Here is a 13,808-nt window from a genome sequence, read left to right as displayed (position 1 = left end):
GTATGTTTTGGATTCAATGCATTGTGCCTTCAGACCCAATCCACAAATAGGGAGTGGTTTCACGTCCACTTCTAGACATTTGTCAAGCCTTCCTCCACACCCTTTCAGGACATTTGATAACAGGTTAGTAGACTCAAAATGAGGGGATGAAAAACACCAGGACCAATTTATTATTTTCATTTTAATATTTCTTTAGTCATAGGCTCTCTTCTGTAAGTCACATACACCCTCAACATGTATATAGACACCGCTTCAAGCCAGTTAGTGCTGTAACTAGTGAGAGCCAGCCTCTTCACTGGAGAATTCAAAGGTGAGTGTACTACAAGTTATTTAGATATATCACTTTAATAGATGAGAAGTTAGAGGTCTTATCAGACAGGAAATGTACATGTGGAGAATACAGGATTACACCAAGTTCACAAGTCTTTATACCTCAAAGATGATACATTTAAATCTCATATTTAGATACACGTGTGTATAATTGGGATGGTTTCTTACTTATCTCAATTCTGGGTGCTTTGTGCACTGCAACATTCTGAGAGAACACCCTCTGTGTGTGTCCTCCTGTAGGCTGCCAGAGAATCCCAGAGAAGCTAACACGTAAAACACATTATGCCCACCGTCACCCCTTGAGCATTTGACATTCACAGAGTGGGAGATGAGGGTTGGGACCAGGCTCTCATTGTAGCTCCTCTTGCCTTCTGTGTAAGATTAAAGAGGAAGGTCTTCTGCATAAGTCTGTTCTCCAGGGAAGCTTGTCACCTTTAGGCCTAAAATTAATGGCTAAGCAATAATAGAATCTCGAGTGACATGAAAGGCTGCAGAACTGGACTGGACAGTACACTCCCTATACACGGAGGGTTGGGACACAACCTGTGTGAAGGATTTGACACTTGGCACAAACAGAATTCAGGTTATGTGCTATGAGAGTCACTGTTAAAGGCCCTGGCCCATTCGTTACCTTTGGCTTTAATATCTCACAGTCATTGTCTGTCATAAACAAACTCATTTCTTCACAAGTCCATTTTAGCATAGACAAGCCATAGAATAAAGAACAGAAATAAAGGGATGACAACCATGACACTTGGTGCCCTGTGTTAAAGGATTGCCAAAGATGTGTGCAGAATTGTAGATGCCTGTAATTTTAAAATAATTTTGTCTGTTCAGATTTATAACTGGTTTACAGATGTACAATTGATTACTAAATTTGGGATCATAGTTCTACAAAATCATACCAGGTCCATAACACTATTGGAATATCCAGAAAGACTTAAATTTCTTCAACTTTACTAATAAGTTTAACAATCTAGGTCTGTAAAAACAATAAAGGCTTAGGAAAATTTGTTGGTGAAAATGAAGATATGTAAAATATTTAGTTGGTCACTACAAATGAATTTGAAGGTTTAAAGAAAAATCTATTATTTAAGTCTCAAAGTAAACCACTTAAAACTTGGGGGTTAAAATTTTTCTGTGCTTAAAATTGGAGCAGCAGAGATTGGGAGTTTCAGGCTACTGCCCTTACCGAGCATGGGAAAGGCTCCAAGTTGGATCCTCACCAATGCAATACTTAAATAGAAACAGATGTGTTCTAATTTAATTTAAAAGGACTCAATTTTGAGATTTTTTTTAAGTAGGTGAATCTAGAAGCCTAATTATTCAATCCATTAAACAACTCTTGAAGGCACACATCCCTCTACACATAAAGCAACACTACCTTTCCCTTGGCATTGATTTTGTGGAAGTTCGGATTTTCGTATGTCTGTCCTCTATTCTTTTTCTTTTCTTTATCTGACTTTAACAGAATACAAACTTTTGGGGTCTATTCCCCATATATATTAACTTTTCGTTTATCAATTCTAGCAATCATTTACTTGTGCTTGGGAGAGATCCGTCCTTACTTTGATTTCTGGTTTTTCCTGTAATACAGTGAATTGCGACCTCACCTAATTCAAAGAAGAATTAGCGCCTTGATAATCTCCTATAGTGATGGGGGTGATATCAAGGTAAGCACCTTGATAATCTTTTATAGTGATGGGGTGATATCAATGTTAATAAAAGTACAGTCAGGATCTGGCCTCCCATTTCAAGATGCAGTAAGGGCCGCAATTGCTAGGGTGAGAAAATTGGGAATGAGAAAGAGCATGGAAGAGCATGGAACAGCGAAGGTAACCGCTCCCCTCGTGTAGTAATAAGGAGCGGCGGCGGGGCTGCGTCCACAAACACCCCAGCCGCCTGCCCTGCCCGGCTAGCTTATGCCCCGAAATAATTACACAGACACTGTATTCATTTAAACACTGCTCTGGCCCATTTCTAATCATCTGTGTAGCGCCCCTAGGTGCGCTTACCGGGAAGATTCTAAGCCTAAGTCCATCCTGGGTTGGAGCTTCATAGCGTGTGTCTTCCCTGGAGCAGGTAGCATGGCGTCTCTCTGAAGGCGTCTGCTCCGGAGAGGAGAGCTGCGGAGTCTGACCTCACTTCCTCTTCCTCCCGGCATTCTGTTCTGTCTACTCCTCCCACCTATCTTCTAACCAATGAAATGGGCCGAGGCAGTTCCTTTATTGCTTAGCCAATGAAATCAACAGATTGATATATGACACTCCCACATCACCCTCGCTCACAGTTCTGTCTGCACAGCCAGTGCATCATTCCTGCTGACTGATTTCAAGGGTTTCTTCTCTGGTTTATGGTGATGTAGCCTGAGATACTAGTGAAGGAGATACAGCAAAACTTCAGAAACTGAGCCTTCAGGTTTGAGACAGCTAAGACAATGCAGGGAGTAAAGGGGGTGGGATTTCCATCTCTGTCCTGTCTTTGATGAAGTCTTGTTCTAGCACAGTCTAATCCTTTGGAAACATACACACCATAATTTCACTTAAAGATGGAACATGGGTGCCATTTTTCTTCATAAAAAGACCTTTGGGGAAGGACCCTTGGGAAATGTCAGCGATGCACCTCCTCCCCATTCTGGGTTCTCCTTCCCAGATTTATCTTTCTTCATGTCACTGATTGCCTTGATTTGTAGTTTAACATTTTACTTTGCTATTGCTTGGTTCTCTCCCAGGAATGTATGTCTGATGGAGACAGCAAGTCTGGCTTGAGCATCGTTCTGTTCTTAGCTTACCAAACACTTCCTAGCCTTTGGAAATGGGATAACAAACACCTGGTGAACGAATGCCCCCATTTCTATCCACTCCACAGGCTGATAAACATGACAGACTGTTTTCCTCATCTCACCTCTGGTCTAGAGTAGAAACCCTTAATACTTTTGTTATGCTTGTCATTATTTTGGACAACTTACTGAAATAGATTTTTTGATAAACCAAAATCTTTATAGCTTCTAAGAATGGACTGAGACTTTCTGGCACAGGATGGAGGAAATACATAAAAGACTTTCCTATTTGAGATCCCAGTTAGTAAAATATCTAGTAAGATTTTTCATGCTGTTCCAAAAACAGTATTCATAAAACACAACCTCAACAGTATAGTCATACAATTTCAAGAGAAGTTTTATTTCAGGAGCTGTACGAAACATCCCCAAACTAGTCTAAGACCCAGATGATTTGAGAACTCCGAGTTACAACTTACTTATATAGGTCTCTGGGTTCGAGCCTGGAGAAGTAGTGATCTCTGTATGTAGATTATCAGTGACTTCTGTCTCAACTAACTGCACTGACTGTTGACCTGTTGATCTGAAACTCAAATGTGACAGCCACAGTGTGTTGTTAGACCCTTAACTCTGTACACACATGGGTAGAACATGATCCCCAGAGGACCATGACACATTGGTACCTCATACTTCAAAGTGCTCAAGACACACCTTTGGTCACTTCCATCTGTCATTTCAAAAGCTATGTAACAAAATGAACACTCCCAGTTCATGGGCCTGAAGAATATAATCTTCTCTCTTTAGGATCCCTGTACTGTGTATATGATGGGGCAGCTTCTAGGTTTGTTGGAGTTCTAGAATGCCAGGGAACCGTCCAGGTTTCATTGTCTGTGTTTCAGCTGCGTGGGCACAGAGGCCATGTCACTTCCTCCAAATTTAGTTCATCTCTCAGGATTCCTGCATCCTTTCCTTCTTCCACCACAGTAGGTCTTTCTGTGTACCATTGTGTTAAGTTAGTTCTCCACTTGCTGACATTTGAGATTCATAAAATGTGATATTAAGAAAGGGTCTCTGTGTTTATTAAGTAAATTTGACCTCTTGCTTTAGAGTGGAGAGTCATCTTTTTGGCCCTTTGACTATGGCCAAATGTAGAGAGGAAGATGCATTGGTTTATGAGAGATGTGGAGAGGGGTTAAGAGTGAGAATTATGATATATATATATATATATATATAATCACCACTGGGAGATTCTTGGCCTGCATGGCACAAGGCTCTGAGTTTTTAGCCTAGGATTATATGCAGTGGTTCTCAACCTTCCTACTGCTGTAACCCTTAATACAGTTTCTCATGTTGTGGTGACCCTGATCATAAAGTTATTTTCATTGCTACTTCTTAACTGTAATTTTGCTATTGTTATGAATCATAATGTAAATATCTATGTTTTCTGATGGTCTTTTGGGGGTCATAACTCACAAGTTGAGAACCACTGGTATAGAGGCATGTTGTTTAATCCTTTATCTGTTTAACAGAGCAAATGGCATGGTAGTCATGCTAGGCTATGTTAATACCACAACGCCCCTTTCCTAGTCTCCAACGTCTTTGAAACCATGTATCTTAATGTCATTCACTTTTAGAAAGCTCACAGGAAGACTTCTGGTCTGCCTTTTGCATCAAGCTTTCCATATAAATGTCTCAAAGAAAGGGATTTCTGTCCGTGCAGGTTTTTCTGTTATCATGCAAAGGTGAGATATATGTCAATAAAAAAATGAGGATTTGAGGTTTTTTCACAAAGGTGCATGCATTCATTTATTTTTTCATTGTGGCCACAAGATAAACAAATAACATGCAACATTTAATGAATTGCAAGCGATGACAAGGCTATGACTCTTTAAGGTATCCATCAGGAAAATAAAACAAATAATTTTCATAATATGAACATGAAACTATGCATAAGTTTGGAAAAATGATTGCTCTTGAACACCATGGCATGCATAATATGCAAACTGAATTTATCACCCAAGGTACTCTCAAAGACATCAGAAAGTGAGACATTTATAAGTCCAACACTTTATCAAAACTGGAAATACAAACAACATGGAGTCAGCCTCAGACAGCTGTTCTTCAGACAAAGGTCGAGAAAGAAAGCCATGAACAAAGGCAAATGCAACAAGAGAAGACTTATTTAGAATGGGTGCCCATCAAAATCACACTTCCTCTTCAGATTCGTGTTCACGTTCAGCATTTTTCAGGAGTCCGACCTCTGAGGTGCAGCCCTTCCTAAGTCTAGATTTAATTAACCTGAGGAAGAAGAAAATCATCTCTGGTTACATGATATCAAGGGTCAAAACTTTACAGCAATATGCAGATTATTCCCACAATGAATAGAGGCAGTCCCCAAAGTGAAATGACTTGAAAAGGTGTATTGACTACAGCAATGTCTAAGTAAAAAGAAAAGACATGTCTCTCAAACGCATTATGAGATTGCTTAACTGTGCACAACTGTTGGTTTATAAAACCAGCAGGGGACTCTATTGACTGTGACAAATGAGACATTGGTGGAACATCTGCATCAAACCCACAACTACCTATGGATTGCAAAGAGACATCATCTCCTTTAAGGAAGCACATGCCCTTTCCCTAGAGTGACAGACCAAGTGAACGCATGTGTCAAGCCTGGGTTGAATTTCTCTTTATGAAAAATTTCTTCAGTCTGTTTACATTCTGATTTTTACCGTCTCTCTTTCTCTTTCCATTAAGTTCTGGCCCATTCTATTCATACACTACGTCACTCCTGTGCTCTGGATCTTCACTGACTCCATCCCATTTGTTAGCATAACCCAAGCCAGAGTCAGAAGTGATCCTAACCTCTAACACTGACACATTTGACACAGCTCTGACATGTGGAGCAATCTGGCAGGCCACGTGGCTCATCTATGCACAGTGACTGCCCACTCTTCTGCTACTGCCAACGAACACTAACACGTCTAATAAACGGCAACGGGACAGAACCAACCATCTCTGTTGGTTCAACAGCCAAGAAAAACTGCTCAGTGTTTGCCTCAATTGTTGACTATTGATTTTGTTCATAGGTTCGGAACACTCCAAGCCACCTCCTCTTTGGAAGGCTGATTAAGGGTTGGAGAGTATTTGTGTGATCTTATAAAAGCCCACACATTCTTTCCACATAGCTCAACATCAGTCTGTGTAGGATGAAAGGGATTAATCAGCTTTGTTCATTTCTGAAGACTCGTGTGGAAAATGAATGACTCGTGGCTGCTTACTGGGAATGAAATGTTAACATAGACCCAGTTACCCCTACTGCCTCCTGTTCTTTCTCTCTGGATTGTAGCTGCTGTGTTGTAAGCCATGAAGCTCAGACATTCACACATTTATAGGGTTCTAGGCATCTGTAGCCCACATGCAGAAATGGTTCTGTGAGGTAGGGTATGAGCTGGGGTAAGGAACTGCAGCCTGGCATTGTGGTGCACACCTTTAAACCAGCACTCGGGAGGCAGAGGCAGGCGAATCTCTGTGAGTTTGAAGCCACCCTGGTCTACATAGACAGTTCTAGACCAGTCAAGACCACACAGTGAGACTCTGTCTCAGAAACAAAATAAAACCCCCTCAAAACAACTCCTGCCCCAATAATAACAACACACACACACAAAAATACCCAGACACAATTGCCAGTTACTAGAATGGGGGAAATTTGGGGAATCAAAATCAAGGTGTGTCTCTACTCTTGCTTCATGTGCTCATAAATTACTGTGAAAAAGAGCAGACCTGACACAAGAAACTTGTGTGCTTGGTGTGTTAACAGGCCCTGCTTTGTTCTTCACAATGGCTCCCATGACTCACAGCTTGGAAAGCCCATCTGAAAATAGGCAATGCTTCCTTACTCATAGGCAGCGGCTATGGATATAGTTATTTGCCCCAGAAATATATGTGTGTGTGACACATTAAATATGCAACAATATTTCCAAACAGATAGGTTTCATCTACAAGCTTGCACAATCAAGGCTGCAGGCAGAGAATAGAATGTGGCAATCTTGAACCACTATTTTGCAAAACTGGGACATTTTGCATCATCTTTCAAGGATCTGAGGAGGAGAATTCCATAACTTAGATGTGCTTGTGTGACAATTATTGTGCTATGTCAAACAACTCGGATAGAATGTCTGACATTTAATGACTTGGGGATAAGCAACCGCCTCATAGTCGAACCCTGAATAAAGGACTTTCAATCCACCTCATTCTCAAAGTTAGTACTGAATTAGTTTTTCATGTGATCTCACTGAAAGACAATACTGAGTCTTTGTGGTATTTTAATACTGTTGCTTTATCACAATAGTTCAGGGAAAGTTAAACTCTTGATCTTATCTTTTCAATATCAGTATTAAAGGAAAATCAAGAAACATATAAAATGCAATTTCCAAACAAATGAAGTTTATATTTAAATATCTTTGAAATGGAGATCTACTAAACAGCTAATAAATGTTAACTGAGCACTTACTGTATGTCTGTTAATGTGACATTCGGTATGGAATACAAAAAAGATTGCTTTCACATAGGGATACAATTTAGCTGGCAAGGAGGGCTAACAGGGGCAAGTAGTCAATGTCTCAATTGATATATGATAATATTTAAAGCGTCTAGTGCAAACAAAGTACTTTGGGAGCTTAGGAAACAGATCAATATGGGCTAGAGGAATTATAGAAGGTTTCAAAGAAGAGATGGGTCTTTAGTGTGAATATACCAGGTAAAGGGAACTGTCTGGTCAAAGAGATTAGAATAACATGCGGTGAGGATTGGGAGAGGGTGAAATATAAAACTGGCGTTTCTTGGTTCTAGGGCCCCGTAAGTGGCCAAGCCATTCATTAGGCATCTGAAGGCTTTTGGAACAGGAAGAGACAGTAGTCTTCTCTTGGCTCTGCAGGGGAGCTGACAGGAAGTTGAGTTTGTCCTTGCATCCTGCGACTGTTCCTGAAGACGCCCCAGCCCCTAAGAAGATGAGGCCCAGATGTCAGCCTGGAACAACAGGGGAAGAGAGCAAGACTCAGTAGCCCAACCAGCCTTACCAACGTGCTGATGCGCATGCTTTGGGGGAACAGAAACAACCTGAAGGAAGAAGAAAGCATTTGCAGAGCAAAGTGAGCTGCTCCAAAGCCCACGAGGGACATCCAGGAGCTGGACAATGCAATAGTTGTGTTACGACTGCTCCAGCATCAAACTCAGAGGAGAAGGGCTGATCTGGAGCCCATGCCTAGAGGATGCAAACCTGGTTGCATTAGAAGTCGATAAACCATGGTGCCTAGAAATAGCTACTACATTCTAGGGATCTGAAGAAGCTGCAAGGTGTGCAATACTATCTAGAGTTTCATATTTGAATCAGTTGAAATTAATATGGACTGTCACATTAGATGCTCTCGGGAGCTGGTGTCCACCCTACTGAACACTAAATACACATTACTGCCATTGTAGAGTATTTTACTCAGTGAAGCAGTCTGAAGAATTCAGTGCTGGAGTCTGTATGTCCAGTAATTAGGATTTGTCAAGCCCTCTGTGCTTTGGCACTAAGCAACCCAGAAGCCATGATCATCCCCTTTCCTTCTTGCTCATCTTTTGAGCTCACATAATTTTCAGTTTGTGAGGAGCCTTCCTTGAGCTCCTTCTTCTCTCTACAACTTCCATGCACTGTTCTGTATTTTTATTGTCTATCTCTCCAATTTGCCCTGGTTACAGAACAGAAACATTTCCCATGGAATGGTCTCCACCTCATACTTTTATACCAAATAGAGAGGAAGAGGAGGATAAAACAGACAAGAAGACAAGAAAATTTGCTGAGTTTTCACATCTTCAGGAACGCAAATACACGATCTCATGTAGTTTCTATTATCTCTATGTAGTAAACAATAAGATTCATACTTATTGCGGCTGAGTAATGAGTCTGAAGTCATAACTAATGAGCATATGTGTTCTCAGCAATCTGCTATGTTGCTCCTCACCTGCTCAGAAAGTTAGATTGGGATTCTTATATAAAAGAATGCATCATTCAACTTTTGGAAAAATTAGAGTTACTGTCTTATTTAATTTGATTTATATACATTTGTCAGAAGAAGGTCCTAAGGTTATGAAATGGGATAATTAAGTAAGTGGAGGTCTCATTGCACATAGGGCAACTGGCCATCCAGAATAGAGGATTGTATTTGTGAAGAGATGGAGGTCCAGAGAGTATACTATAAGGTAGGGCATGGGTCAGAGGCACAGGAGCCGCACCGCTAAACTATTATAACTTTAGGTCAACATGTACGTTTTGCTAGCCATTTCGTTGTGTAGAAATAACTTCCTAATGCCCTAGTTCATCTGATAAGAAGGCAAGAGTGAACTCTTCCTTTTGAATTTGAAGTGCAACACTGTCAATTCTTGATAGACATATGCAAAGGATCATACATTAAAAAAAAACCGCTAACTTACCAGGTGATAAAAGCATAATTTAATCCAGAGATTATAAAGGTTGATGCATAATGCCAAGTAAAGCACATGGTGAGAAACATTTTATTCTCAATATCTGACAGATTCCATGCAGGACTTCCACTGAGAGGATACAGGACAAAGGCAATCTGCAACTCAAAAAAAGTGCACATTAAAATAACCAGCCACGGTCTCAAAGAAAGCTCATTTCAGAATGTTGACTAAGATGGCTCCCTTTAGCTGAGATGTCACAAACACAACATCAGGTTATTCTGTAGTCACTCTCCACCAAGGAATATTTTGGAAGAATAATTTTAAGTATATTTAATAATAAAAATTTGAAACATTCATAGTGGTCACTCTGGTCTTGGGTTCATTTCCTGAATCTCTGGAGCTCTACACTGCACAACCTAACTCTGGAATTTTAAGTTAGACTGCAAATATGTTTTTAAATAAATAAAAACACATAGATAATGCTATGCTAAGTGGAAAAAGGTTGGAACTTTCTCCTCAGGATCAGGTATATATAAGACAAAGATATTTTCTATTATCACTTCTGTTGAGCATTGTGCTGAAAATTCTAGTTACGCAAGAAAACTAGGCAAGAAAAGTAAAAGACATTCATTTTGGTAAAGAAATTATAAAATGATCTATATTTACATATAATATGATCTCAATTATAGAAAATTATAAAGAACGAACCCTCGATTATCAAAGTTAATGAAGGAATTTCACATATTTGAAAACTGAAAATCAAGATAAAACCATCACATATATTTTTATGCACAAATAGTGAAAGCTCTACACTATAGTTTTTAGAAATCTACTTTAACGCTGAACAAAGTGAAGAACTAAAGAACAAAACTGGAAATATAGCTCTATGGTAGAACATCTTACTGGTATTCAGAAGGCACTGCTGTAGATGCTAGGTACCACAACCACACATGCACATGCAGGTACACACATGAACACACACAACCACATACATACATGCAGGTACACACAGGAACACACATAACCACGCACACACATGCAGGTATACACATGAATACACACAACCACACACGCACATACAGGTGCACACATGAATACACACAACCACACATGCACATGCAGGTACACACATGAACACACACAACCACCTACACACATGCAGGTACACACATGAACACATATAACCACACACGCACATACAGGTGCACACATGAATACTCACAACCACACATGCATATGCAGGTACACACATGAATACACACAACCACACATGCATATGCAGTTACACACATGAGTACACACAACCACACATGCACATGCAGGTACACACATGAATACACATATAATCACACACGCACATACAGGTGCACACATGAATACACACAACCACACATGCATATGCAGGTACACACATGAGTACACACAACCACACATGCACATGCAGGTATACACAGGAACACACACCAGTTGAAGATCTTTAAAATCTGCATAAAGTTGGTGAAAGAAATCAAGGACCCAAGAAAATGGAAAACCATCTCAAATAATGGACTAGATGTCTCAACATTATTGACACAGCAAAACACCCAGGGCAACCTGCAGAACCAAAATAACAGTTATTAATACTCCAGTAGTGTTTTTTGCAGACATTTCATAAAGACTGATGATAAAATTGATACAAAACTGCCCAGTATCCATTATTACCTTTGAAAAAGCATGGGAAAATATTATTAAAGTAGTAGGACCCACACATTGTTGGGGTTTCTGTATACCTTTGTCCTTGGTTGACTGAGTTTTCTGTCCTGCCCAGTTCCTACAATCATTAAGTCCCAAAGATATCACAAAGAGGTCTACACTAGTTATAAACTGATTGGCCCCATTAGTTCAGGCTTCTTATTAACTCTTTTTTTTTTTTGATTTCCGAGACAGGGTTTCTCCGTAGCTTTTGGTTCCTGTCCTGGAATTAGCTCTTGTAGACCAGGCTGGCCTTGAACTCACAGAGATCCACCTGCCTCTGCCTCCCGAGTGCTGGGATTAAAGGTGTGTGCCACCACCGCCTGGCTTCTTATTAACTCTTATAACTTATATTAGCCCATTATTTTTATCTATGTTAGTCACATGGCTCAGTACCTCATTCAGTGGGGCAGTCACATCTTGCTTCTTCTGTGGTCAGGTCAGGACTGCAGAGGAATGGGCTTCTTCCTTCCCAGAATTCTCCTGTTCTCCATGACCCACCTCTACTTCCTGTCTGGTTGTCCTGCCTGTACTTCCTGCCTGGTTACTGGCCAATCAGTGTTTATTTAAACTATAATTGACAGAATATAGACCATTGTCCCACACCACCCACAGCTTTCAATTTAAAGCTTTTTGGAGTTCATCAGAAATGGTGCACTCACAGCATGGTGGAAATGCTAACCATCACCGAATTATGTAATTTAAAATGGTTGTTTCCATGTGTGGTGTTTCAAATGGGAATGTCCACCATGAGCTCATATATTTGAAATGTTCGGTCATTAGGGAGTGGCATTACTTGACAGAGATTAGGAGGATTTATGGTCTTTTAGGAGTAGGTGTGGCCTTGATGGGGGAAGTATGTCACTAGGGGTAGGCTTTGGAGTTTCAAATGCTCAAACCAGGCTCAGTGACTCTCTCTTCCTGCTGCCTGTGGATCTGAATGGAGAACCCTGAACTACTTCTCCAGCGCCATGATTGTCTGCATACCGCCATGCTTGTTGTCATGATGACAATGGACTGAAACTAAGCAAGCCCCAGTAAAATGCTTTTCTTTATTTTTCCATGATCATGGTGTCTTTTTACAGTACTTGAACACTAAGACACCATGCTATGTGAATTTTAACCCAATAAGAAATAAGTAATGTTTTATAGACATACACATATGATATAGACAGACAAACAGACAGACAGATGGTAGGTAGTAGAGAATAGGACAGGGTCATGTAGTATTTTATTTTCCTGTTCTTAAAATCAATAACACATCTTGTCTCTTGGAATATAAAGAAATCCATACAAAGTTAAATTCAGAAGCATCTTGCTAGTTGTAACTATCATAATATTCTAGGAGGAAAACTCATGGCCCTGAACTGGTTAATAAATAAAGGGCACAGGATCAAAATGGGAACAGAAACTTTGATCTGCCTGTCTATTTTGTTAGGGGCTGATGCAAATGATGAATTGATGGGGCATGTTTCCACCCACGATTGCCACTTTGGAATACAGGCCTAATGCTGCCAGATATTTCTGTTCTATGTTAAAAACAGCTAAGAAAATAAATGCTTTAGTGTTGTTTCCTATGTTTCAAGTGTTGGCAGCTAACTCAAAATGTAATCGTTACAGATTATATGTCGTTCAGGGCCTGTTGGTCTGAAATGTGTATTTTATTGTTGTTTGTTTACATTTTTATTCTTCTGTTTTTCTGGGACAGGGTTTCCATGAATTATCCTGATTGGCCTTAAACTCCCAGCCTTAGCATCTTGTCTTGGCCTCCTAAGTAGCCAGGGCATAGGTACACCCTCATCTTGCCTGCTATAATCTCTATTTAGTATTAGCACAGTGCTGTGTTTTCATGATACCAGCTTCTACCTTGGTTCTGATTGTTTCTATCACAGAGCCCCTTTGTGACTCAGCCCACCATCCTGACATTGTCCTGGGTGGAAGGCTATGTAGTGAAAGGGAGCATGGGTAGAAGAAAATGGAGGTTTTGGAAACTGGTATACTTTTTGGAATCCTGCCTTTCAGCAGTTTTGAATATTGAGAAATTATTGGCATTTATCTACAAATCCCAGTCATCCCTTTAGTAATATGGGATATAATGAGTCACCTTACAGGAACTGTTTTTTAAAAATCTTAAGCACATGATTGAAGGTAAAGTGTGGCACCAGAGGGTCACCTTATGCATCAATCCAAGTGGTCATTCTTTTCTTAGCCATAAGCAATCTATACACTTGGATATGTGATTAAGGCACAAGTCTTTCCATTCCCTGATTTACTCAGACTATTTGAAATCTCAATCAGCAGTTAGATATATTACTATCCTTACCATCCAGACAATTGAATCATTCAACAGTTTGTTCACAATTACACATTTAAATGCAATCTTACAGAAAAATAGAAGAAGTATTCTAAGATACTGAGTGAAATCCTTGATCTCATTTCTTACTTCAAAAATTGCTTGAAAGTTTGAAAAAGTATGGAGAAAACTTAGGGCATTGTAAATGGGGCT

At 40.0% G+C, this 13,808-nt stretch overlaps 1 protein-coding gene across 2 annotated transcripts in view; it reads right to left on the bottom strand.

Moving 5' to 3' along the window:
• Positions 1 to 4,891: 4,891 nt before the first annotated feature.
• Positions 4,892 to 13,808, bottom strand: part of LOC142843904 (transmembrane protein 45A-like) — a 70,506-nt gene continuing 61,589 nt past the window's right edge. The window contains exons 5-6 of one of the 2 annotated variants that reach the window (XM_075962020.1): positions 9,581 to 9,726; positions 4,892 to 8,134 (exon numbers count right to left, since the gene is read on the bottom strand). In XM_075962020.1, coding sequence (XP_075818135.1) covers positions 7,984 to 8,134; positions 9,581 to 9,726 — 297 coding nt within the window. In that variant the 3' untranslated portion in view covers positions 4,892 to 7,983. The remainder of the gene's footprint in view (positions 8,135 to 9,580; positions 9,727 to 13,808) is intronic. The other variant, XM_075962011.1, reaches the window with a different exon arrangement.

The sequence above is a fragment of the Microtus pennsylvanicus genome, chromosome 1, assembly GCF_037038515.1.
Source record: "Microtus pennsylvanicus isolate mMicPen1 chromosome 1, mMicPen1.hap1, whole genome shotgun sequence".
Lineage (NCBI taxonomy): Eukaryota > Metazoa > Chordata > Mammalia > Rodentia > Cricetidae > Microtus > Microtus pennsylvanicus.
The sequence above is the reverse complement of the archived record's forward strand: the minus strand, read 5'-3'. Positions and strand labels throughout refer to the sequence as shown.